At 43.9% G+C, this 27140-nt stretch overlaps 1 protein-coding gene across 5 annotated transcripts in view; it reads left to right on the top strand.

The window, feature by feature from the left end:
* Positions 1-3680, top strand: part of SEPTIN9 (septin 9) — a 417355-nt gene extending 413675 nt beyond the window's left edge. For 4 of the 5 annotated variants that reach the window (XM_069752121.1, XM_069752123.1, XM_069752122.1 and 1 more), the window contains 2 exons: positions 170-221; positions 2102-3680. In XM_069752121.1, coding sequence (XP_069608222.1) covers positions 170-221; positions 2102-2234 — 185 coding nt within the window. In that variant the 3' untranslated portion in view covers positions 2235-3680. Of the gene's footprint in view, positions 1-169; positions 1428-2101 lie in introns of all 5 variants that reach the window. The other variant, XR_011318413.1, reaches the window with a different exon arrangement.
* Positions 3681-27140: the final 23460 nt, after the last annotated feature.

Below are 27140 nucleotides of genomic sequence, written 5' to 3'. Positions count from 1 at the left end.
ACAAATGCTTTAGACAATGTTGGCACTGCTGTGTGCGGAGATTAGTTTTAGAATCTTACTGGAATTTTACTTTGTGTCATATGCTTTGGAATTTTGCAACTCACATGTGCTGCACAAATTGTAGTAACCGATTTTTTTTTATTTTTTTATTTATTTATTTATTTTTTAGTTGAAAACATAGCTCATTGTGAATTTGCCTGCCTGCGGGATCTTCTGATCAGGTGAGTGTTTCAAGGTACCATGCACAAAAATTATAGACTTTGGGGTCTCTTATGGTTTGCTTTAAAATTTCCCAAAATGTGTCATTGAAACTTGGGTAAATGCTGCTGTTCTCCTGTTTTTTTTTCTTTTGTTTCTACACCTCTGCATTCCTAAGATGGCTTCCTCTTTAATCCATCTATAGATAAATAGGTATAGCTAGTCTTTTTTGGCAACTGGGCGTGCTCTTCAAAAAAAGACTCTTAAGGTGGAAGGGCAACCCCTACTTTGCTATGTGCACACACTGCGGATTACTCTGCGGATTTTTCGGGACTGATTTTGGTAAATCCGCAGGTAAACCGCACTGCGGATTTACCGCGGTTTTTGTGTGGATTCCACCTGCGGTTTTACACCTGCGCATTCCTATTATGGAGCAGCAGGTGTCAACTGCTGCGGAATCTGCACAAAGAATTGACATGCTGCGGAATAAACAACGCTATGTTTCCGCGCGTGTTTCTCCGCAGCATGTGCATTGCGGATTTTGTTTTCCATAGGTTTACATGGTACTGTAAACTCATGGAAAACCGCTGCAGATCCGCAGCGTCAAATCCACTGCAGATCCGCAGCGTGTGCTCATACCCTTAGACTAGATTTACATACAGGAGCGGGCCATGCATACCTTAGGAACGGACAGGCACATGAAGAAAAGAAAGGCAATGCCAGGTTCGGGAGGACAGCGGCTTGTACACCAGGTAAGCAAAATACACATTTATAGTAAGTGACAGATCATCATTAAATGTAAGTTGCAAAATACTCCGGTCACATGGAAGTGCACAGGACACAGATGAAAGGATTAAAAGTTTCTTTGTTTATTGAAATCCACAATGCGTTTCGACGGAACAGCTCCGTCTTCATCAGGTGGCAGTATGATACTGCCACCTGATGAAGACGGAGCTGTTCCGTCGAAACGCGTTGTGGATTTCAATAAACAAAGAAACTTTTAATCCTTTCATCTGTGTCCTGTGCGCTTCCATGTGACCGGAGTATTTTGCAACTTACAGTTTATTCCTCTCCTGAGGCACCCGGCAGGAGCTGCATCGGACCTTTCTCAATCAACATCTCCCCTGACCGCCAGCCTGGCGCTCCGTTAGCCTGTCCTTTCTGTATCTATTTAGATCATCATTAAAGGCTGCCAGACACTCAATCTTGGCATTGTTGGTGTGCTTCATGTAAGTACGTAACAAACAAAGTTACACTCTGTAGTGCTAAAGCATGTAAACATGAAACTTGAATTGCTTACTACTCTAAAGAACAGGAAAAAATAAAGCTACTTAGCACATACTTTGGCCAATTCATGCATGCCCGGCACCTATGGCAAGGTGACCTTCTTTGCTGCGAACCTATTCTAGTGTGACTCCTCTCATGGCTGATGGCCTACATTTATATGGGTAGATAGATGGGATCCTGCTATAATAAAACAGCCATGGGCTGATGGATGGAGTGCTCAGTCAGAGAGCCTATTTCATTTTTGCATGCTACAGCACTACAGATTGCAACTTTGTTAATTTCCCCCTCATGGTTTCTACGACCTACTTTTATGATGAAGTGCTGAATATTTCGGTTGAATTGCCGTTTCCTGTTGAATTTTTATCCGACCAAACTGTAGTGAATGACATCTTCTCGTTTCACTAGGAACAATAGTTGTTCCCTGCGTAGAGCTGATTTACACCCACAGCTTCCTTCCTCCCTTCCTCTGATGTCACGCATTTCTCCGGTGATATTTGCCTGCGCGGTTGCGTATCCGGCTATAGCTGTGAGCTACTTGCTCTCCTCCACTTCTGATAGACTGGAAGAATTCAATATTCTCTGTATATAATTTCATAATGTATTTCATCTCTTGCAGGACGCACATGCAGAATATCAAAGACATCACAAGCAGTATTCACTTTGAGGCATACCGTGTCAAGCGGCTCCAAGAAGGAAACATACTGTCCAACGGCACGGCAGAAAAAGACTACTCATCCAACGAGATGTAATGCCCAGGCCTGGCGCTCCCCTTATTGATCCATCCTGTCTTTCAGTTTTCCTTTCATGTGTTTTCTGCTCCCGTGACATTTAGCGGGAGGGATCTTTGGGAAGGAAAATTGGGAAGGCTAGCCCATAAATTTTCAGAGACCCCTTCCTTTTTGACCTGGTCTTTGATCTGCAAGGATGTGCCATAAAAATGAGAGGGTAATGATGCAGTTATAGGATTTGGGGGACTAGGGAATAGTGATGCCACAATTTTATAGGGTCGGTATGGTGAGGCCAGTCATTGGCCTGTGGTAATACATCATAGTTACTTTTCAGTAGGAATAGGAAATCGTGGATATGTGGAGCCTTCTCTGACAGAGGACCCATCACCTAAGAGAAGGTGCGAGGGATTTCCTAGTTACCTTCCATATAAATTGCCAAATTCCTATGTGCCGAAGGTTAACCACGAATGTGAAAGTGTTGCATCCCGCTGAACTATAGGTTAGATACAGTATTTATTACACCTGTAAGGAAGAATGGGAGGCAGGGAACGAAGATGGAGACGAGAATGTTCATTAAATGGTGTACAAGGCCTTAGACTATTAGATGTTTTCTATGTATTGCTGAATTCCTTGCAGTTCCTCCCTTTCCAGGTTATTAATCGTCTATTAACGCTCTTCTCAGTGGGGGGTAGTTGCCCCCTACCAAAATTTTATGCTTCACTTATTTATCTCAATTTGCTTTTTTTTTTTTTTCTCGCTACATTCCACTCCCTTTTTTTTTTTTAACTTATGTTTGTCTGATTTCACTTTTGGACCCCCTTTATAATCCCCCAACCTATTTTCACAACTTTATTGCTGGAAGTAATGGAAAATGATTACACTGAGTGGAAAACTAATGTGCTCCCTACCAAATGAGAGGAAAATAAATTGTCTCTTGTGTATTTAACTCACCCCCACCCCCACCCCAGTCATTTGTGAATTGTCATTTCCTGTAATGATTTCCAATTTGTCCCTTTCTAAAAAAAAAAAAAAAAAAACTTTTTCTTGCTAAGTTGCATTCGATTAAACAAAAAAAACAAAACGATAAAAATATATATATAAAAAAAATTTTTTTTGTTGAGTTGCTATATTTTAGCAAATAAAAAATACTATATCAACGGAAAGATATATATTTCACATACTAAGGATAAAGGTATGAAGAGGCAGGATGCTTAATGCACTTGAAAAGATGCCACCCTGTCTGTGATGTTGTTGTACTGTCCTTTAAGAGGAAACTAAATGTTTTTTTTTTTTGTTTGTTTTTGGTTAATTTTTTTTGGCTTTTTTATTTAGGGCTAAAAAGATCCAAGACTTCCTAAAGTGGCCTTTTATTTGATTTATATGCATTATGATAACTAGTCTTTTTTTTGTATAAATAATAAAGATGTGTTTTAAAATGTATTTCCTAAAATAAATGTTACAAATGTAGATCTGGTTTGATTGTTTCTGTACACCAACTATTACAAGCAAATGATCTCTAGTTCAGACTTCCCTAGTGGTCAAGGGTAATGCATAAAGAATAGTGATAAGCGAATATACTCGTTACTCGAGATTTCTCGAGCATGCTCGGGGGGTCCACCGAGTATTTTTTTAGTGCTCGGAGTTTGTCTTTAGCGCCGCAGCTGAATGATTTACATCTGTTAGCCAGCATACGTACGTGTGGGGGTTGCCTGGTTGCTAGGGAATCCCCACATGTACTTATGCTGGCTAACAGATGTAAATCATTCAGCTGCGGCGCTAAAAACAAAATCTCCGAGCACTAAAAAATACTCAGAGGGCCCCGGAGCGTGCTCGAGAAATCTCGAGTAACGAGTATATTCGCTCATCACTAATAAAGAACGTTACCTTCGTTCTACTGGAACAGCGCCACACCAGTCCATGGTTGGAGTCTGGTATTGCAGGGCATCTCTGTTGAGCAAGGAGATCAGATGTGGCAGACATAACCCAGACTTGTGCTGTTTCTGGTAGAAAAAAGCTGGGGGGGTTTTGTGTTTTTTTTTTTTTTTTTTTTTTTTTTTTTAATTGAGTACAATCTTTTTAATATTTTAACCTTTTGTGGAAAAATGTAATGCGTCCTTGTCTTATTGCCCTCGGTGACCTTTGATCTGGCCACAGAATCATTACTTGGGCTGGCAGCTGTATTTTGCTGGCCATTGGCCCACAGTGTTCATACTGATCGCTAAGGTGCGTGCAATGAAAGATTATGTCCTGACACCAGTGCCAGCGTCAGGACGTACTTAGTTGGCGGAGTTGGGGCATGATTTGTACGGCCCCCGAGGGATGGAATAAATATCCAAATGGTCTTTGGCAGAAAAAAAGATTCCCCACCTCTGCCCTAAGTTATAAAAAGGGGTTAAAATGACCCCACGTAATGCTCATGTTGATACTTTAAGTCACCTTTCCATATTACCGGTCTCTAATAAGAGGCTGAATGTGATGAGTTAATGTTATACAGATCACATCACAGAGATGCATCATTTTCTTCATGAGCTCTTGGCAAGATTATTAAATGGTGACCCTGCGCTTAGTAACCCGATGTTTACCCTGGTTACCAGTGAAGACATCGCTGGATCGGTGTCACACACGCCGATCCAGCGATGTCCACGGGAGATCCAGCGACGAAATAAAGTTCTGGACTTTCCCCAGTGACCAACGATCTCCCAGCAGGGGCCTGATCGTTGGTCGCTGTCACACAGAACGATTTCCTTAACGATATCGTTGCTACGTCACAAAAAGCAACGATATCGTTAACGATATCGTTATGTGTGAAGGTACCTTTATTGTATATATGAATCCACGCGCTTACACCTATACTGTACCTACAATTAATTGGGGCGTCCACTAAAACTAAGTCTACCAATGAGAATAAAAACACCATAAAATTAAATATACAAAGTACCGAAAAAAAAAAAAACCTGGCCTAAGCCCAGATCTACATGAAACATGCCTCTATAATGGAGCATACTGTAGCGCCCAAAATGTAAATTAACGAATGTGCATCCATACATTCATTCTTGGCGATAGGCCCCCAGCTCACATGGCTGCATATTGCCCTCATTCTCACTGAAATACCACACCAGCTGAACAGACATGACCATATACCATCATACTGTAGTATAACATCCTTAAAGAGCTGCAATATTATAGAAGACGCTGTAGACTTGTGTGTGAGATTGTCAACATCCTGGAAAAGCTGTTCTCCAAATAAATCCTAAACCACTGAAGATACAGTATCTTCATGGAAGCTTTCATTTAAGGAACCGAGTAAAGTATTTGACATTCACAGAATTCATGAGTCATATAATATGTACCTTTTATAAAAGGTGAGAACCATTAGGAAGGCAATGAAGAATATGATAATAGTATAATATATTGCCATCAGAGAGATCTCTGATTTTTTTACCCTCTTGTACCAGTCTAGAAGAACTTGTGGACAATTAAAGGAATTTTGCACTGAACACTTGTCATTATGTCATGGGAATTCTGATCGGTGATGTGGGCGTAAAAGACGGATTCAGACATGTAAACTGGTTTAACATGTAATTCTTGAAATCAAGATAGATATTTGACATCTTTGTGGCTTATAGATTTTAAAGTAGTTTATGGTATTCAAGTAAAGGGGCTGTTCAAATCCCCATTGTATATACTGATGTCACCTTTTAACTGTAAAATGGTCAAGATTAACCTATAATCTAACATTGATCCAGAAGAAGGCAAAAAAACCCGTATCTTGATCTCCCTGCATTAGGAGCAGATTTCCTTCCCGACTCCACATACATCACATTAAACTAGTACCGTGGAACAACATCCAATCGTAGCATTGGGAGGTCATAACCTGAAATATATTAGATTTTTTTTTTAAAGAAATACATCGACACCCCCTTGAACTTGTGTAGTGACCTTACCCCTTACAACACACTGTGGCATAGTTTCATGGACCTATTGCTTGTACTGTAAATCCTAATCTGATCATACATTTTTTTTCCCTCCAAACCTAGAGAATGCCCCCTTCTCCCTGTCGTAGGCCTAGGTGTAAAATGATCATTAGAAAGATCTCTGTAATGTTCCTTCATATATTTGTACATTGTAATACGATTGCCTCCTAAGGCCTCTTTCACATTTCCGTCTTTCTTTTTCCGTCACGAGTCATTTTGTGGGAAAAAAAAAAAAACGGATCCAGAAAAATGTTTCTGCTGGATCCGTTTATTTTTCTCAAAGACTTGTATTAGCGACGGATTGTGATGGATAGCCTTCCATTTCATCTGCCGTGCGCTGGATTCGTCGTAAAATTGCTGTCCGTCAGGAGGAGACAATGCACAGAGGAACGTTTTTTTCTGTACATCGGAAAATCGCTCAGCGACGGATCCTGCGCTGTCTGTCGTTGGCTATAATTGAAGCCTGTAGACGCAGGATATGTCGCTGACTGTCAAAAGCAGGAATCCAGCGACGGATGTAGTCTTTTGAAACTGAGCATGCGCGGAAGAATTACCCATCAGGGAAATTCTCTCTCGCTCTCGTTTTACTATTCATGCTGCGTATGCAGCACCAATAGCAAAAACATATAATGTTAAAAATAATTTTAAAAAAATTAAAAATCGTGATATTCTTACCTTCCGGCGTCCCCCACAGCCTTCCCGATGCTCACAATGCTGCCGGCTGCTTCGCGAGCATCGGGAAGGCTGCGGGGGACGCCGGAAGGTAAGAATATCACGATTTTTAAAAATTATTTTTATCCTGGGCTGTGTTGTGTATGCGTTTTCGCAGTGGAAAAATGCGGCGAAGACGCATACACAATGTGTGCACATAGCCTCGACGGATCTGTCAAAAAAACGGACCCAGTGCATCTGTTTTTTACAATCTGCACAGGATCCGTCTTTTCAACATTTTGACGGATTGTGACTGATTGTAAAAAAACGGAAGTGTGAAAGAGGCCTTAAGCCATCATTTCTCCAAACTGAATAACAAGTTTGATGACCTGTCTTGGTGTTGTACTCCCCATTAGATGAACCCCTTCACGACATGCGGCGTATTATTACTGCGCATGCCGTGTCACCCCCTTTGATGTGGGCTCCGGCGGTGAGCCTACATCAGTCGCGACATGTCAGCTGTTTTGTACAGCTGACATGTGCGCGCAATAGCGGCGGGTGAAATCGCTATTCACCCGCCGCTATTAACCTGTTAAATGCCGCTGTCAAACGCAGACAGCGGCATTTAACCGGCGCTTCCGGCCGGAAATGATGTCATCGCCGACCCCCATCACATGATCGGGGGTCGGCGATGCATCAGAAAGGTAACCATAGAGGTCCTTGAGACCTCTATGGTTACTGATGCCGGCCTGCTGTGAGCGCCCCCTGTGGTCGGCGCTCACAGCACACCTGCATTTCAGCTACATAGCAGCGATCTAATGATCGCTGCTATGTATCAGAGCCGATCAGGCTATGCCAGCTTCTAGCCTCCCATGGAGGCTATTGAAGCATGGTACAAGTAAAAAAAAAAAAAAAAGTTTTTAAAAATCTGAAAAAAATATAAAAGTTTAAATCACCCCCCTTTCGCCCCATCCTAAATAAAACAAACAAAACAAAAAAAACCTACACGTATTTGGTATCGCCGCGTTCAGAATCGCCCGATCTATCAATAAAAAAAGCGTTAACCTGATCGCTAAACAGCGTAGCGAGAAAAAAATCCGAAACGCCAGAATTATGTTTTCCAGTTCACCACCTGACAGCACACTGGAGGACGTCCTTCTTATCCTTGATGGGACAGGAACACGAAAGGTTAAAAGGACCCTCCCCCTACCACCCTTCAGTGTTTTTCCTGTCCCATCAGGGATAGGAACGGACGAGAGGATCTGCCGTTCTGTGCGGGGGGGGATGTGGATCGGGGGGGCTCAGCCTCACCCTTCCCTCCATGAGACACCCGCTGGCTGACACCCGCCCGAGGGTCCCTCAGCTTACCAGTGTAGCGCGGCTCCTGGGTTAGGGATCGCTTCTCCCTGGCGGGGGCTCTCTATCTCTCCGTCTGTCCCCTGGTGTGCGCGGCCCAGCAGCGGCCTCTGCTGGCGTCGGTGTCGCCATGCGGCCGCTGGGGGAACCAGTTCATCGTCGCACCTTCCTCTCTTTCCGGCCGCACGTCACTTCCGGTTTGCGGCTGAGGGGGATGGACGGCGTCTCTGCTACAGGAAGTGCAGAGGAAAGAGCGGTGGAGAACGCTGGAGCGTCGTTTTGAAGTGAGGAACAGAATAAAAGGTATGGTGCAGGGGCAGTAGCGATCTCTAGAGCATCATGGAGGACGCAGCTAGAGCAGAGGGGCAGGAATCAGCAGCGCTAGTAAGTAGGGAAGCCCTGGGTTAAAAAAAAAAAAAAAAATGCTAGTATTTGCTATATATATATATATATATATATATATATATATATATATATATATATGTATTTATATATATATCTTCATAGGCAGCCTCCCTATCTGAGAAATCGGCAAAGAAACCCAGTAGGAATAAGAAGTGTCCTATCTGTGCGGTTAAGCTAAAGGATTCCTGGCAGAAACCCCTATTTGAAGCATGCACCTGCAAAGTCATAGGAGAGGAACAGGCGTCTCTTATGTCTAATATGAGAGCCATGATAAGGGAGGAAGTGCAGGCTTCAGTCTCAAGTCTGGTACTCCCTCAAGTCTCACATTCACCTTCACCCTCGGAGAGGCCGAGGAAAAGACCGAGGGTCGAGTACTCTTCCATAGACTCATCATCCTGTGGGTCGGAGGTAGAAGAGGAAGATGAGAGTAGAGATCCCCCGGAGAAAGGGAGAAGATATTTATTCTCTGCCACAGACACAGGAGAACTGTTAGGCCGGGATCACACATGCGAGAAACACGTCCGTGTCTCGCATGTGAAATCCAAGCTAAGGCGCCGGCACTTCGGAGCGGAGCGTGCGGCTCCATGTGTTGCTATGCGGCCGCACGCTCCGCTCCACAGTGCCGGCGCCACAGCTTGGATTTCACATGCGAGACACGGACGTGTTTCTCGCATGTGTGATCCCGGCCTTAGAGGCAGTGCGGCATACCATGCAGATCGAGGAGCCGCAGCCATCTTGCTCCGTTCAAGATGAAATGTTTGGGGGCTTGCGCTCACAGACCTCTAAAGTCTTCCCTGTAAACTCCCATATCAGATCTATGATTCTGGAGGAATGGGAGGAAGCCGAAAAAAGACTGACTATCCCTAAGGACTTCAGACTTCTTAATAGCAGCAGACTCAGAAGCCCAGCTCAGGGTCAATTGTCAGTCTCTCATCTCAACATTGCAGAATCTGGGATGGATTATAAATTGGGAGAAGTTAGATCTAATCCCAAAACCCAGAATAAAATTCTTGGGAGTCATGCCCGATTCACAAGCAAGAATGTCATTTCTTCCAGAAGACAGGCTAAAGGGCATAATACAGAAGATCCGTCACTTTTCTCGGGGTCGACATACGATCAGAGACGGGATAAAAATACTAGGTCTGATGACGGCCTGTATTCCCTGCGTGAGATGGAGCCAGTTTCATTCTCGACAGCTTCAGAGGGGAGTTCTGAGGAGCTGGAACAGAAGGCAGAACTCACTGAACCGGACCCTGAGCATTACTCCGCAAGTCAAAAGATCTCTGGTGTGGTGGACTCTTTCCAGAAACCTCCGACTGGGGGTGCCATGGCTTCAGACACCAAGCATATCAGTTACAACAGATGCCAGTCAGCTCGGTTGGGGAGGTCATGTACTGGGAAGATATTTTCAAGGTCGCTGGGGAAAGGAAGACAGCAACCAGTCATCAAACAACAGAGAGCTACAGGCGGTTTGGGAGGTCTTGACGGCGGTGCAGCATCTGCTGCAGAACAAACACGTGAAGGTCTTCTCAGACAACACGACAACGGTAGCCTTCCTGCGGCATCAAGGCGGTCCAAGACATCTGGGGTTACAAAACCTGGCGGAACGCATATTCCAGTGGGCAGAAAGGTCGGTTCTGTCCATCTCGGCGATCCACCTGGAGGGCTCCAAGAACCAGTTGGCAGATTTCCTCAGCAGAAAAAACGTATCCCCCACGGAGTGGGAACTGAACAACGAGGTGTTCATGGATCTGTGTCAACGTTGGGGGAGACCGACGGTGGACCTATTTACTACAAGAGGAAACGCGAAGCTCAAGATCTTCTATTCCCTAAACCCTTGGGAGAGTCCAGCCGCGATCGATGCCTTCTCACAACCCTGGAACCACGGGTTTCTGTATGCATTCCCTCCTCTAGCAATGATCCCGAGGGCACTCAGAAAGATCTGCGAGGACGGGGCCAAAGTCATACTCATAGCTCCTCACTGGCCGAAACGGAGTTGGTTTCCATTGCTAAGGAAACTGTCAGTGGAAGAACCCCTCCTGTTACCAGAAAGAGAGGATCTTCTTCTGCAAGGTCCAGTTCTACACCAGAATCCGGGAGCACTTCAGCTGGCGGCCTGGATCCTGAACGGAAGGTCTTAAGAGCAAAAGGGCTTTCAGAGGATGTCATTTCTACCCTTCAAGCCAGCCGGAAGCCGGTGACATCGGCTATCTATACCAAAATATGGAAGCGATTCTGTGGGTTTTGCGGAGAGACGACAGTTGACACTGACCATCCAAACATCCCCAAAATTCTTGACTTTCTGCAGTCAGGGTTTCAAAAAGGTCTTAGACCAAGTACATTAAGGGTCCAGATAGCGGCCCTGAGTGTATTCTTTGATTCTTCCCTGTCTGCCCATCCCTGGATTAGTAGATTCTCTAGAGCAGTCCAGAGATTAAAACCAGTGATTAGAAAGTCAGTCCCGCCGTGGGATCTGAACTTTGTTCTAAATTTCCTATGTGAACAGGCGTAGGATGTAACAGGGGATATAGGAATTGATAAACTCTCCCTTAAAACTGCATTTTTAGTTGCGATCACGTCGGCAAAAGATTGGGGGAACTACAGGCTCTGTCGGTGCAAAATCCATATTTGCAGATATTCGAGGACAAATTAGTACTCTGACTCGATCCGGCGTTTCTCCCTAAAGTTATGTCAGATTCCAATATGAATCAAGAGATTGTTTTACCATCATTTTGCTAGTTCCCTAAAAATCAGAAGGAGAGTTATTACCACAACTTAGACGTAAGAGACTCGGTGCTCCGGTACCTCGATTTATCCAGACCCTGGAGACGGGACAACAATTTGTTCGTCCAGTTCAGAGGTCTAAATAAAGGTAGAAAAGCGTCTAAAGCGACTATCGCACGGTGGATAAAATCCACAATCAGTTTAGCTTATAAAGCTAGACAAGATTCCCCGGTTAACATTAAAGCCCATTCATCTAGGGCCATGGCCACGTCATGGGCGGAGAAAGGGGGGGCGACGGCAGATCAGATCTGCAGAGCTGCATCATGGTCTAGCCTTAGTACCTTCTCTAAACACTATAAGTTAGATGTAGTGTCACCACAGTTGGCTTTCGGTAGAAAGGTACTGCAAGCGGTGGTCCCTCCCTAAATACCATTCTCCTTTGGTATTTCTCCAGTGTGCTGTCAGGTGGTGAACTGGAAAACAGTAATTAGACCTACTGGTAATTGTATTTCCAGGAATCCATCCTGACAGCACTATTAGTTCCCTCCCTAATGTATGATCTTTATACTCATGTGATGTAACATTTGTATGATTGATTATTTTGTTGGAATAAACCTGTGTTTTTGCATCCATCCAGATGTGTTACTTTGGAAAAGCACTGAAGGGTGGTAGGGGGAGGGTCCTTTTAACCTCTCGTGTTCCTGTCCCATCAAGGATAAGAAGGACGTCCTCCAGTGTGCTGTCAGGATGGATTCCTGGAAATACAATTACCAGTAGGTCTAATTACTGTTTTTTTGGTCACTGTGACATTGCATTAAAATGCAATAACGGGCGATCAAAAGAACGTATCTGCACCAAAATGGTATCATTAAAAACGTCAGCTCGGCACGCAAAAAATAAGCCCTCAACCGACCCCAGATCACGAAAAATGGAGACGCTTCGGGTATCGGAAAATGGCACTTTTTTTTTTTTTTTTAAGCAAAGTTTTGAATTTTTTTTCACCACTTGGATAAAAAATAACCTATACATGTTGGGTGTCTATGAACTCGTACTGACCTGGAGAATCATAATGGCGGGTCAGTTTTAGCATTTAATGAACCTAGCAAAAAAGCCAAGCAAAAAACAAGTGTGGGATTGCACTTTTTTTTGCAATTTCACCGCACTTGGAATTTTTTTCCCGTTTTCTAGTAAAAAGACATGGTAAAACCAATGGTGTCGTTCAAAAGTACAACTCGTCCCGCAAAAAATAAGCCCTCACATGACCATATTGAAGGAAAAATAAAAAAGATGGCTCTGGGAAGGAGGGAAGTGAAAAATGAAAACGCAAAAACGAAAAAGGGCCGCGACTTGAAGGGGTTAATAAACTTGGTTGCCCTCCTCCGCACCCTCTCTCATTCACATGTATCCATATATACTAGAGCCTAAAATTCCCATATTTTGTCAGACTGGAGGGATACAGTAAAGGGTTTTTCTACAATCATGGCACTGATTGATTGTTCAGACCACCAGGATGATCACACTGTTGACCCAAACTGCGCTCTTTGTGGAAAGATGACGTAGTTTTACCCAGCAGCATCAGAGGAGCACATTGAACACTGAATCTGGCCAACTTTAGTGCAGCACTTACAATCTGTATAGTAAACGGCTTGTAAGTGCTACGCTCCATATCTGCGAGACAAGCCGTGTCTGATAAACTGCAGCAGTGGACGGTAACTTGGGCAACAAGCAGTAATCTTTCATTTTAAAAATCCCTTCATTCTTGGAACCAAGAGGATTTTTAAGAAGTCAATTGTAAAATTGCTTGTTTTTTTTGTTTTTTTTCAAGAATTTAGCAATTTTTACCATTGATGATTTTCAGATTTTACTGTGGATTGGCAGCAAAAACCATAAAAAAGTGGAGCTGAGAAGTAAACTGTTCACAAAGACGTGCTGAATAATTAAGCGTTTCTAACTTCTCTGATGCTGCTGCAGGTTTTGGTGGAATCTACATATGTAATAATACAGACAAGGAGATACTGATGCTATAATTTATGGGTATTTTATTATTATTTTTGTTTATTATGGGTACTATACATATATATATTAGTATCCCAGGTAAGTAAAATGCAGACTTGGTTCTATTGTGTGTAATCATCGTTCTGATGGTGGTGACCCTAGAACTACAGTATGGGGTGCAAGGGATAGATGCTGTGCACAGAACAATATGCAAACTAGGAGCTAAGTAGAAATGATTGGACCCCAAAATTCCCATTTCGCTCCATGTCCCTGACAGTGTTCAGTCAAAGATTCCATTCCACTTGGACCAGTTGACCTACCGGAATATTTTGTAGTTTGGGAACAGTTCTAACCTCTATGCCTTCATACTTTGCTAAAAGAAACAGCATCATTGCTCTAGTTAGTGGAGAGGCAATCTATACTTTAATGGCCTCCCTCCACTTCAGAGCATAGTCGCAGCTGTTCTGACTATTGTTCTTCTCATCTATGTGATCAGATATTCCATCCACTTGAGGACAATTGTGTAGGATGAAGATATTTCCATCTCTTCTCTCTCCATCTCTCCATCATAAAGCCTTAACCCCTTTACCCCCCAGCTTGTTTTTACCTTCCTGACCAGACCAAATGTAACAATTCTGACCAATCTTTGAGATGGTATCTCTGGAACGCTTCAACGTATCCCAGTGATTCTGACCAGTGATGAGTGAATATACCGTACTCGTTACTTGAGATTTCTCGAGCACGCTCGGGGTCCTCCGAGTATTTTTTTTTAGTGCTTGGAGATTGTTTTTCTTGCCACAGCTGAATGATTTACATCTGTTAACCAGCATAAGTACATGTGGGGATTCCCTAGCAGCCAGTCAACCCCCACATGTACTTATGCTGGCTAACAGATGTAAATCATTCAGCTGCGGCAAGAAAAACTAAATCTCCGAGCACTAAAAAATACTCGGAGGACACCCGATAGTGCTCGAGAAATCTCAAGTAACGAGTAATCGCTCCTCACTAATTCTGACATTATTTCGTGACACATTGTACTTTCTCAGTGGCAAATTCAGGTCAATATTTTTTGGGTATATTTGTAAAAATTTCGGAATTTTGGCGAAAATTTCACAATTTTCAAACTTGTAATTTTTAAACCAAATAGTTATATACTGTAATTCAAAATCATTAATAAAATTTAACATGTCTGCTTTACATCGGCATCATTTGCTCAAAGCTACATTCAAGAAGTTTGTTAACCCTTCTGGTGAAATATAGGAATTAATTTGGAAGAAAAAAAATTAAAATGTTATTTTCCTATAAAAATGTATATTTAGCCCCACAGTTTGCATTTTCATGATGGCAGCATGAAAAGGGGACTGTACAATTTGTTGTGCAATTTCTCCTGAGTACGCGAATATCCGATATGTAGTGGAACGCTACTGTTTGGGCGTGCAACTGGACTTTGAAGGGAAGGAGCACAATTTGACTTTTGGAATGCAAAATTGGTTGCGCCATGTCATGTTTGCAGAACCCCTGATGTGCATAAGCAGTGGAAACCACCCACAATTCACCCCATATTGGAAACTACACGCACCATCTGAGGGTCCTGTTCCAATTTTTGTTTTTCCTATTCTGCAAATTCAGCGCACCGATCTGGGTCATCCTCGCTGAGATGCTGCAGCAGCTAGATTTTGAAAGGGTGCCATTTGTGAGTAGCTAATATCCGCCGAAGAGATGTTTGACTGATGCCAGATCAACACGCTGAATTTGCAGAATGGGCAAAACAAAAATTTGAACAGGACCCTCAGTTTAAACAGAATATTTGTTCCGTGATGAGGCAAACGTTTTTGGGTGGGCCATTTATATGGATACACCTAAATAACATGGGAATGGTGACCGTTTTCTTGCGTAGGGTGTCTTGCATTGAAATCTGCAATGACCCGGGTCCTGCGTTCACCAGGCATCGGCACAATTTCTATCTGCTCCTTGCGTTTTTAACCTCTGCGACATTGCAATGGCCGTAAACAAAGAGAAACTTGTAAATAACTCATGAAAGAATAAAGTTACGTTAAAATCAAGCACACCATTGTTTTTCTTGTGAAATTCTCTAAGTTTGATGTCACATGGCCCTCTTCTCATTGGAAAAAAGAAAAGTTGGATCCAAAATGGCCGACTTCAAAATGGCCGCCATGGTCATTGAAAAGTTTTCCCCCTCCCATATACTAATGTGCCACAAACAGGACGTTGATATCACCAACCATTCCCATTTTATTTAGGTCTATCTATATACATGGCCCCACCCTGTAGAAGTGCACTGGGCATCTACTTTTATAGTTTGAGGGCAGACACAGAACAAAAAATTATCTCCCCGGAGTACCCCTTTAAATCACCACTCCAGCATTTTTTTATGTCAGTGCTAGAGTGGTGCTATTAATCTTAAGTTCTCTGACCCTTACCAGCCACTGTCTTCAGCTGTTACTGGCACTGCACCAGTCCGGATCTGAAATATCGTGACCACAATCGGAAGTCAGAGGTCATGGTCACAAGCTCTCAATGTAAGTGTATGAGAGCCTCGTTCTGGCTCTCATACACTGACATTGAGTTGTGACTTCAGTTCACCCAGCAAACAGTGGAGCGAATGGCAGGTTGCAATCTGCAGAAGATGATGGAAGCAGCACCGATAACAAAATAAGACCGCGGCTGGTAAGTAAATTGCTAGGGGCAGGAGACTTAGATTAGTGCCAACACTCTAGGAGTTTTTTTTTTTTTTTTAAATGCTGCAGAGGTGCTTTAATAGCAATGAAAATGTACTTCCTGATATTTCCATCAGGAGGCAGCAATGCCTTCAATATCTAAACACTGATTTCAACTTGTGAAGTTCATTCCAATAAAGCGGTCTTCATGTGTTCGCCCTGAATTAATCAAAACCACGTTGTCCAGAAGGCGTAAACACTTTTATGAATTGAGGCTGTTGTGGCTTTTTTTTGTCATCATCAATAATTGCTGCAAACACTGATTTTACCATAACAGTGGCAAAGAAAAAAAATGTGACTTTAACATAAATAACATGGACAAACTTTATTGATCTTGAGGATTACAATGGTTGTATTAAGGAAAAAAGTCAAAAGGAGTGCAGCAAGTATTGTCATTTTCTAAAACTGTTAGGCTTGATCAGTAAGTTCAGTAACAACAAAAACATAACACTAAATTCTGCACCTTCTATTTCTACCAAAAGCATCCTCATTCCTCATACATTCTATATGGCCATAGCTATTGGTAACACTCTTTTTAATCATTGAATTTAGTTTTGTTTTTTTTTCATTTAACCCCTCGCCATGCAGTCTACCTTTACAAACATTTGTAAAAGCATGTGGAACCCTCCAAAGAGCTCATTGAATTTGAGCATAGTCCTGTAATATCAGGTCACCATAGCAAAAAGTCAGTTCATGAAATTTGTTCCCTACTAAATATTCCACAATCAGTTGTTAGTGACATTATTGTAAAGCATTTAGAAATCACAGCAATTAAGCCATGTGTGATGCTGAGTCACTTCTCCCGGCAAAGCTGTGAGACAGGATAGTCAAGGAGTACGAGGTCAAAAGCCAGGAGGGTGTGTCATAAAGACATAAGTGAATATTTCAATATTTGGTTCGGATTATGATGGCTGAATTTGCAATATTCACTGATTTATTTGTCAAATATTGGTCGAACCTAACCGAACGCCATTCAAGTCAATGGGAGGCAAAAACAAATGCATACACAACACATTCAAATGGGCCCAAAAGCTGCCAAAACACATCAAATAAGGGACAGACACGAGGAAAGTGGCCTCAATTCATCCACAGTACAAATTGTAGCATGGCACGGCAGCAATCCGCTATAAATGAGGTATCGGGGCCTGTGACAGCATTTACAGCTTTGAATTGAACTTCAAATTAAGACGAGGTGGATGGTGTAAGGCTTGGTTCCCATTGCGTTAATGGGAACGCGCTAACGGACAGCGTTGCACGGCGAAATTAACGCCGTGCAACACGTCCGTTAGCGCGCCCATTCACGGCAATGGGAACGCGCGGCACTAGCGCGTGCCATGTTCGGCACACGCTAGCGACGCGCCGGTGTTTCCTGGCGCGCTGCGGACGCTGCTTGCAGCGTCCTAGGCGCGCCCGCGGTCCGTTCACCGCTCTCGCAGATCGGGGATCTGCGAGAGCGGGGACGTTACCGCGACCCCGGGACGCGGCCACATTAAAAACATTGCGTTAGCACAACCCGCTAGCGCTAAACGGGTTGCACTAACGCAATGTGACCCTAGCCTAAGCCTGCTGTGCTGGGAACCCTAATACCACATGCAACAGTTCAACCTGCTTTCATGCTCAGCCGCTATCTGGTGGCACAAATATCAGTTTCATAGTCTACTATTGTCAGAAAAATCTAAGGACAGTAGTAAAACGGGTAGTTGACTCAAAGGAAGTGGAGGTCTGAAGGTCTTGGAGGCCTACTGCTACAGGCAGCACGCATGAAGGAGACCCATCCAAGAGTCACATTTACAAAAATTATTGGCAGAAATCAACAAAGTGGCATCAATTTCACCATAGTAGAAATAATATAATAGGGATCGACATCTCTTCCACTACAGCAAACACATCACATGGGCACCCAACCAAGAGTGTTCACATTTCCAAAAATTATTGGCATACACCACCTAAGTGGCATCAATTTCACAAGAGTAGAAATAGTATAGTAGGGATCGACACGTCTTCCACTACAGCCAACACAGCAGATGGAGACCAACCACGATTGTTCACATTTCCACAAATTGGCATTAACATCTGCAGCAGCAGCAGCAACAGCATGCACAAAAGCTACAGTAAAGACATCACAGAGTGCAAGTACCCGAGAATAATGCAGCACACGAAAAAATGCAACATTGCCTAGTCTGTGCAGTCTACGATTGGGGTGAAAAAGTCCTTGGATCTATGACTTGTTCATCTTGATGAAAGTTAGGCAATCTACACTTTCAGGGGAGAGCTGGCTGCGCTCATCCTTCGGGAAACCACCAGCAACACTGAAGACAGATTCTGAGAGAACGCTGGCCGCCGGGCACTATAAAACCTCCAAGGCATGTGAGATGAGCTCAGGCCACTCATCCATTTTTGAAGACCAAAATGTGAAAATGTCCAAACCTTCCCTGATGGTATTGATATTCAGTTCTAGATACTCCTGCACCATCCTCTCCAATCGTTCACCACATCGTCTCTCTCTCTCTCTCTCTCTCACTCTCTACATCGCACAAGCGACAACATGGCGATAGGCGTCCACGCCCCTAAGACCTATGTCATCACTCTGCCCACGCCCCTTCATTGGCTGAAAAAAATGGCGCCAAGCGCGTCATACGAAACGCGACTTTGGCGCGAAAGTCGCGTACCGCATGGCCGACCCCACACAGGGATCGGGTCGGGTTTCATGAAACCCGACTTTGCCAAAAGTCGGCGACTTTTGAAAATGAACGATCCGTTTCGCTCAACCCTAGTCAGCAATATTTCGAATCATAACTATAAGGGGATCATGTTGGAGATAGTGCAGCAAGAAGGCACTCATATGTCGGGCTCTTCCATGAGGTCCAAGCCCATGCTGTGTTGGTGGCTGGGAATTACTGATGCTTGTTTCCTCCTTCCCCTCCCACCAGCCATGAACAACAGAGAAGGGATGATTATCCTCTTCATCTCCTGACAGTTGCTTGCCCATCACATCTTCCTCTTTCATTTGTTCCTGGGATCTTGCACCTTCACTAACAGTTTGTCCGTTATCACCATCCCTGCTCAATCATAGTAATCCACCCTACCTTGGGACCAACCTGTGTGACGACAGTCTTGAGCTTTGAGACAATGATATACCTTCCGTATCCTCCTCTGCCTCCTCCTCTTCTTTTGGGAGCATAACCTCCTTCCGCAGGCCATTCAAAGTCTGCCCCAGCATATAGATGACCGGAATAGTGATGCTGATGATGGCATTATTAGTGCTAACCATCTTAGTAGCCATTTCAAAACTGTGCAGAAGGGGGCAGAGGTCCTTAATCTGTTCCCGCTCCGTAAACGTGAAATGCGCCAAGTCTGTACTGCATTAGCCCAGGCTATACAACATGATATACTGTGTGTGTGTGTGGTGGGGGATGGGGGCTCGTTGCTGCTGCCACAGTCGCCGCGGGGTGGAATTCCACCTTGTCTGCACATTGCATATCAACCTGGTAACTAGCATGGACAAAGACCTCTGTAGCGATGCAAATCGTTGAGCTGAGGGGTGCCAGGATAGTGTTGGAGAAAATGCTGCACCAGCCAGTTGAGGACATGAGCCATGCAAGGCACGTGTGTGAGCTTGCCTTGGTGTAGGGCTGCCACCAGGTTCGTAGTGTTATTGGATACGGCCTTTCCTGGATACAGGTTCAGCAGAGACAGCCATTGCTCAAACTCGGCCTGGAGAGCTGTTCACAACTCTTCAGCTGTATGACTGCAATCTCCAAGACATATCATATTTAAAGGGAACCTGTCAGCCCGAAAATCGCGGGTGAGGTAAGCCCACCGGCATCAGGGGCTTATCTAAAGCATTCTGTAATGCTGTAGATAAGCCCCCAATGTTACCTGAAAGAGGAGAAAAAGACGTTAGATTATACTCACCCAGGGGCGGTCCCGCTGCTGGTCCGGTCGGATGGGCGTCTCTGGTCCGCTGCGGCGCCTCCCATCTTCATTCCAAGACGTCCTTTTCTGATCTTCAGCCACGGCTCCGGCGCAGGTGTACTTTGTCTGCCCTGTTGAGGGCAGAACAAAGTACTGCAGTGCGCAGGCGCCGGAAAGGTCAGAGAGGCCCGGCGCCTGCGCACTGCAGTACTTTGCTCTGCCCTCAACAGAGCAGAGCAAAGTACGCCTGCGCCGGAGCCGTGGCTGAAGATCAGAAGAGGACATCTTGGAATGAAGATGGGAGGCGCCGCAGCGGACCAGAGACGCCCATCCGACCGGACCAGCAGCGTGACCGCCCCTGGGTGAGTATAATCTAACATCTTTTTCTCCTATTTCAGGTAACATCGGGGGCTTATCTACAGCATTACAGAATGCTGTAGATAAGCCCCTGATGCCGGTGGGCTTACCTCACCCGCGATTTTCGGGGTGACAGGTTCCCTTTAACACTGCCTGATTGCGGTGAGCCCTGGCAGCGCAGTATGGAGGTGGTGGGTATTCGCTCTGCACTATTGGAACTCGTATCTAATTATGGCTGGTTTCACACTGGCGTTGGACAGAGCTGCAAAGGGCTGCGTAGTTCCTCCGTTAAGCCCTGCCCACTGATGCACCTCTTCCATTCAGCTCTGCCTACGTCGGCATGTGTCCTGTGTACCTTTCTTTAACATTTGGTATGCAGGCCGTGCAAATGTATATGGATACCTCCGCATGCGTCGTTTTGACGACTGCGCCGACTGCAACAAAATGCAACATTGAAAAAATGGAGTTCCATACATATGGTATTTCTTTAAAAATTAGTACACTTTATTGAAGATATCAAAAATTACATACAAATAACGCAAAAATAACAAAAAAAGACAAAAAAACCCTAGTTTGGAAACCGCTACATCCCCGGCACAATGAGTATATCTGAATATGCCGGAAGCATGGTAATAATCCACCACATCATAACTGATCCAAAATATTTCAGTACTAATTTGCCTGACATAAATATGAGGCAATATCCAATCTCTATAGGATAGTACATACCCCAAGGGTTGTCATAGTGACAGAAAATCCATATGGGGAAACAAAAGTACAAAGTGGCGGAGTTAAATATAAAGTTCCTTACCCATGCTGGAAGACAGCCTCTCACCTAGCCAAATCAGTTCTCATGCTTCGCACTGATGAGGGCCAACAGTCCGAAACACCGTGTCTGCGAATTGAGATATTGATTTGGCTTTTATCCTAAGTCATATTGCGCGACTCGTTAAAGGGTTGATTGTGACTTGTAGGATCGCTACTTCCAACAGGTGGCGCTATAGATTTTAAGTCCTCTTTTTGTCAGAAGAGGCAATTTGCATATTATATTTCCCAGAGGAGCATTGCATGGCGAATAAGCCTCCTTACCTTGACAAGCCAGGGATGGTATGTCACTCTCCATAAGGAGAAACGATACCCCTTACATCTGATAGCCAGCATAAGTACATGTGGGGGTTGCCTGGTTGCTAGGGAATCCCCACATGTACTTGTGCTGGCTATCAGATGTAAATCATTCAGCTGCAGCAATAAAAACTAAATTTCTGAGCACTAAAAAATACTCGGAGGACACCCGAGCGTGCCTGGGAAATCTCGCGTAACGAGTATATTCGCTCATCACTAATGCTTACTCATACAAGTGTCTGTGGTGAATTGCACCCTGGCAGACAGAGATTTAGTCAAGGAACGGGTGATGTTTGCGACATGCTGGTGTAGCGTAGGCACAGCTTTCTTAAAAAAGTTATGGCGACTGGGCAGCTGGTACTGGGGGACTGCAACTGCCATCAGCTTTTGGAAACTGTATCTACCAGGTGGAAAGGCAGCATTTCCTTGGCCAACAGATTGGAAATAGTGGAATTCAACCTCTTAGTTTTGTCATGTATAGGAGGAAACAATCTTTCACATGACCACAACTGTGGGACCGCGGGCTGGTTGCAGTGCTGAGAAAGGACGGAGTATGGTGAACTAGACAAACTGCTGGACCGTGAGGGTGGTGCAGGCGGAGATGTAACAGTGGATTGAGAAAGTTGTAGAGTGCTTGTTCTCTAATATCGGTCAAAATCAGCAGGCATGTCCGCTTCTGTTACAGCTGACCGTGAGCTCTCAGTCAGTGTGACAGGAGCAAGTAAAAAAACCAAGGTTCTGTGGTCAGAAACCTGCGTCACAATACTTGGCACAGTAACAAAGGAGGTGGAAGAAGCAGCAAATGTGATTGATGGTTGTTGAGGTCTGCTGGTCTGCATTTTAGCGCAGTGGGATTACCAGAGTAACGCATGTTGATTGCGCGTGTGAAAGTTCATATATGTAGTAATCAAATTATTGCACTTTTTCCCTCTACTCAGTTTTTTTTGCAAACTAGCAGATTATGTGAGTTGGCTCATCCTTTGTGGTGTCAAAAAAGTGAGATCGCGCCTACTATATGATGTTAGTAACATAGGAAATTGTTTTTGGCCTGTATAAAATTGACTAGACGCTACAAACAATTTCAAAGTTAGATGTCCCCTACTGTATGACGTTACGAACAGAAGAATTTTTTTTGGGGGGCTGAATGAGGACTGTATAAAATAAACTAGATGCTCCAAACAATTTCAAAGTGAGATGTCCCCTAGTGTTTGACATTAGTAATAGAAGAATTTTGGGGGGGCTGGATGAGGTCTCTATAAAATAGACCAGATGCTTCAAACTATTTCAAAGTGAGGTCAACCCTACTGTATGATGTTAGTAACAGAAGACAATTTTTTTGCCTGTGGATGAGGTCTGAATAACATAGACTAGATGCTAAAAACAACTTCCAAGTGAGATGTCCCCTACTGCATGATGTTAGTAACAAAATAAATATTTTTTTGCCTGTGGATGAGGCCTGTATAACATTGACTAGATGCTACAAACAATTTCAAATTGAGATGTCCCCTACTGTATTACATTAGTAACAGAAACATTTTGGGGGGCTGGATGAGGACTGTTTAAAATAAACTAGATGCTGCAAACAATTTCAAAGTGAGGTCCACCCTACTGTATGACGTTAGTAACCAAAGAATTTTTTTTGGCCTGTGGATGAGGCCTGTATAACATAAACAAGATCCTACAAACAATTTCAAAGTGAGATGTGCCCGACTGCATGATGTTAGTAACAAAATAAATATGTTATGGCCTGTGGATGAGGCCTGTATAACATTGACTAGATGCTACAAACAATTTCAAATTAAGATGTCCCCTACCGTATTACGTTAGTAATAGAAGAATTTTTGAGGGGGCTGGATGACGAGTGTATAAAATAAACTAGATGCTGCAAACAATTTCAAAGTGAGGTCCACCCTACTGTATGACGTTAGTAACCGGAGAATTTTTTTTGGCCTGTGGATGAGGCCTGTATAACATAAACTAGATGCTACAAACAATTTCAAAGTGAGATGTCCCCTACTGTGTGACGTTAGTAACAGAAGAAATATTTTGGCCTGCGGATGAGGCCTGTATAACATAGACTAGATGCTACAAACAATTTCAAAGTGAGGTCCACCCTACTGTATGACGTTAGTAGCCAAAGAATTTTTTTTTGGCTTGATGTGGACTGTATAAAATAGTCAGACAGCTTAATATCACCTCAACAAAATTACAATGTTGAATATGGCGAGCTGTATCATGTTTAGCAACAGAAATCTTTTTTTTTTTAATGTGCATGAGCTTTGCAGAAAAGCTTCATTTCACCGCAACAATATAACAACGTGGGATATGGCGGGCTGTATCACGTTTAGCAACAGAATTTTTTTTTATCTGCATGAGCTATGCAGACAGTGGAATTTCACCGCCACTGAATAACAAGGTGAGATATGACATGGTAAATCACGGTAGCAATATCTAAAACATTTTTTTCATGCACAACAGCTCAAATCACAGAACAATGTCACCACACCACTAAATGACAAGGTGGGATATGGCATGCTGTCTCACATTTAGCATATGAAAAAATAAGATTTAGAATAGTCTACTCGTGCATGGAGCACAATAGAAGCGGTGCACAACACACTTCTATGAAATGTGCCTTGCTGGCTTTGTCTGTTGACCTCAGTAATGGCACACACACAAAAATCTGCTGTAAGGTCAATTTCACAGCCACACAGGACACCAGCTTGCTAAACTATCTGACTAATAAAGAACCGCCTGGCTAATTACCTAAAATCTAGCAGCAAACAGTCCCAGCATCAGGAGTAGCCGCTCTGCGCTTTTAGAGTGTCAAAATGCTGCTAAAACAAGATGTCCGCTCTTTATATGGAGAGGGACATGTGATTTCAGCAGGCAATGATACAAGCCGTTGTGTTAGGACATTGTGGATGTTTCCTGCACCCTGATTGGCTAGCCGCAATGTGCACACATATAGAAGAAAAAAAAATTACCGTTTACAAGCATGCCGCTCCTCTGAGTTCTGCAAACCACCTACCCTCATCAAACATGTGCCTCACGCTCATCACACGCCACCGTTTTCGTAGCCAAAATGCTGAAAATACATTAGTGGCAACGAAAATATTCTCCTGCACTTTTTGCCAAATGTTTTTTCTGATTTTAAAAAATTTTGCTTGTGTTTTCAATCCCAAATCCGAATGTGCTATATTCGTTCTGATTTTATGTTTTGCAATCGTTTTTCGAACAAATTCGCTCATCACTAGTCATAAACAGAAGGAAATGATAAAGGCATAGTCAGTAGTGATGAGCAATCATGCTTGTGCAGCAGTAAGTATTTTTGAATGCTCGCTCGTAAGTTCAAGTCCCTGCCCTGCATGTTTGGCACTTTTTAGACAGGCAATAAACATGCATTAATATTTCTTTCAACTGCAACAACAACCCTTTATTAGGGCTAATTATAATCAATATTCATACTGCTGTTAGCTGCACTTAGAGAGAGATTGTGCTGAAGAGATAGTGTGGGACAGGATAAGGTTAATTGCGCATCCTTTCTGCTGCAACTCATACCAAAAGCCCTTCTCAGGGCTAATAATATTCTTTTTGCTGTAAATTGTGCAAATTGTTCTGAGCAGGGAAATATTATACGCCATTTATACTGCACCATTTGTGCGTCAAAATTATACAGCCGGACTTGGTTGATTAGCAATTAGTGTTGAGCATTCCGATACCGCAAGTATCGGGTATCGGCCGATACTTGCGGTATCGGAATTCCGATACCGAGATCCGATACTTTTGTGATATCGGGTATCGGTATCGGATCAATAGGGATGTGTAAAATAAAGAATTAAAATAAAAAATATTGATATGCTCACCTCTCCGGCGGCCCCTGGACATCACGCTGCTAACCGGGAGGCTTCTGTGTTTAAAATGCGCGCCTTTAGGACCTGCGAATGACGTCCCGGCTTCTGATTGGTCACGTGCCGCCCATGTGACCGGCACGCGACCAATCAGAAGCCGTGACGTCATTCGCAGGTCCTCAATTCCTAGAATTAGGAGTTTAGTGAATGAGAATGACGTCGCGGCTTCTGATTGGTCGCGTGCCGCCCATGTGACCGGCACGCGACCAATCAGAAGCCGCGACGTCATTCTCATTCACAAAAACTCCTAATTCTAGGAATTAAGGACCTGCGAATGACGTCACGGCTTCTGATTGGTCGCGTGCCGGTCACATGGGCGGCACGCGACCAATCAGAAGCCGGGACGTCATTCGCAGGTCCTAAAGGCGCGCATTTTAAACACAGAAGCCTCCCGGTTAGCAGCGTGATGTCCAGGGGCCGCCGGAGAGGTGAGCATATCAATATTTTTTATTTTAATTCTTTATTTTACACATCCCTATGGATCCCAGGGCCTGGAGGAGAGTTTCCTCTCCTTCAGACCCTGGGAACCATGAGAATACCTTCCGATACTTGATGTCCCATTGACTTGTATTGGTATCGGATATCGGTATCGGCGATATCCGATATTTTTCGGGTATTGGCCGATACTATCCGATACCGATACTTTCAAGTATCGGACGGTATCGCTCAACACTATTAGCAATAGCATTGCTATTTTGCTACTGCACTGTAACAAGTCCATCTGAGGTGGGGAAATATTCCTGCGATACTAATCCTGCAAAGTTTTTTCAGCAGGGAAATATTGTATGACATTTTCTGCAACAGCTGTGTATCAAAAGCATACAGCCAGACTTGGTTGGTTGCAATAGCATGGCCATATTGCTACTGCAGTGTAAGTAGTCCATCTGAGGTGGACAAATTTTTCCTGTTGTTCTAATCCTGCAAAGTTTTTTCAGCAGGAAAATATTATACGCCATTTAAACTGCACCAGTTGTGCGTCAAAAGCATACAGCCGGACTTGGTTGGTTATTAATAGCATCACTATATTTCTTCTGTAGTGAAACAAGTCCATCTGAGGTGTGCAAATTTTCATGTGGTAGTAATCCTGCAAGGTTTTCTCAACAGGGATACATCATACATAATTTTAAATGGGCAAGGCGCGTGGTAAGTGACAGAGAAATTGACGTGATGCTGATAGTGAGTGCCAAGGCTGTGGGCAAGGTGAAACTGCTGCATTAGCACAACAAGCACACACATCATGTCAAGCTTCCTGTCCCACTTTGTAAGGGGGCACAGAACACCACTCTTGAAGCCAGACCAGTGTGAAAAGGTTGTTGCAGATAATGCTTACAGTCACTTTGCCTGCACCACCCTGTCTTCCACTTGGTCCAGTCTCAGTAGCCGTGATTCTGTACCACATAATCCTCAGCCTGATCCCCCTTTTTCCCACCATGCCGAGTGCCTGGAGACAAGTGATCCCACCTGCACATTTCAAAAAGCTAATCACATTTCAATTTATAGTTTGTAGCCTCTCGCCCTGCCCATTTCAAATGGGACATGAGAAGATCACATGTAGCAATTCCAAAATATTTGAGCAGCCATGGTCACAAGAAGGCGATTGTTATGCTCCCGCCGCTTGCGCCGCATACTCACCTCGCTGCGGCATCCCGGCGCTTCCCTCCTTGCTTCCGGTTTTCTTCCCCTGTGCGCTCGGCTCCCGCTCCACTTTGGGTACGCGCGCGCTCTGGGTTCCTCGGTGCACGCGCACATGTCTCCCATTGAAGCCTGGTCGGGTCTTCA

Source organism: Ranitomeya imitator, chromosome 2, assembly GCF_032444005.1.
Source record: "Ranitomeya imitator isolate aRanImi1 chromosome 2, aRanImi1.pri, whole genome shotgun sequence".
NCBI classification, from domain to species: Eukaryota; Metazoa; Chordata; class Amphibia; order Anura; family Dendrobatidae; genus Ranitomeya; species Ranitomeya imitator.
Note: the sequence above shows the minus strand (reverse complement) of the source record. Positions and strands in the feature narration are given on the sequence as shown.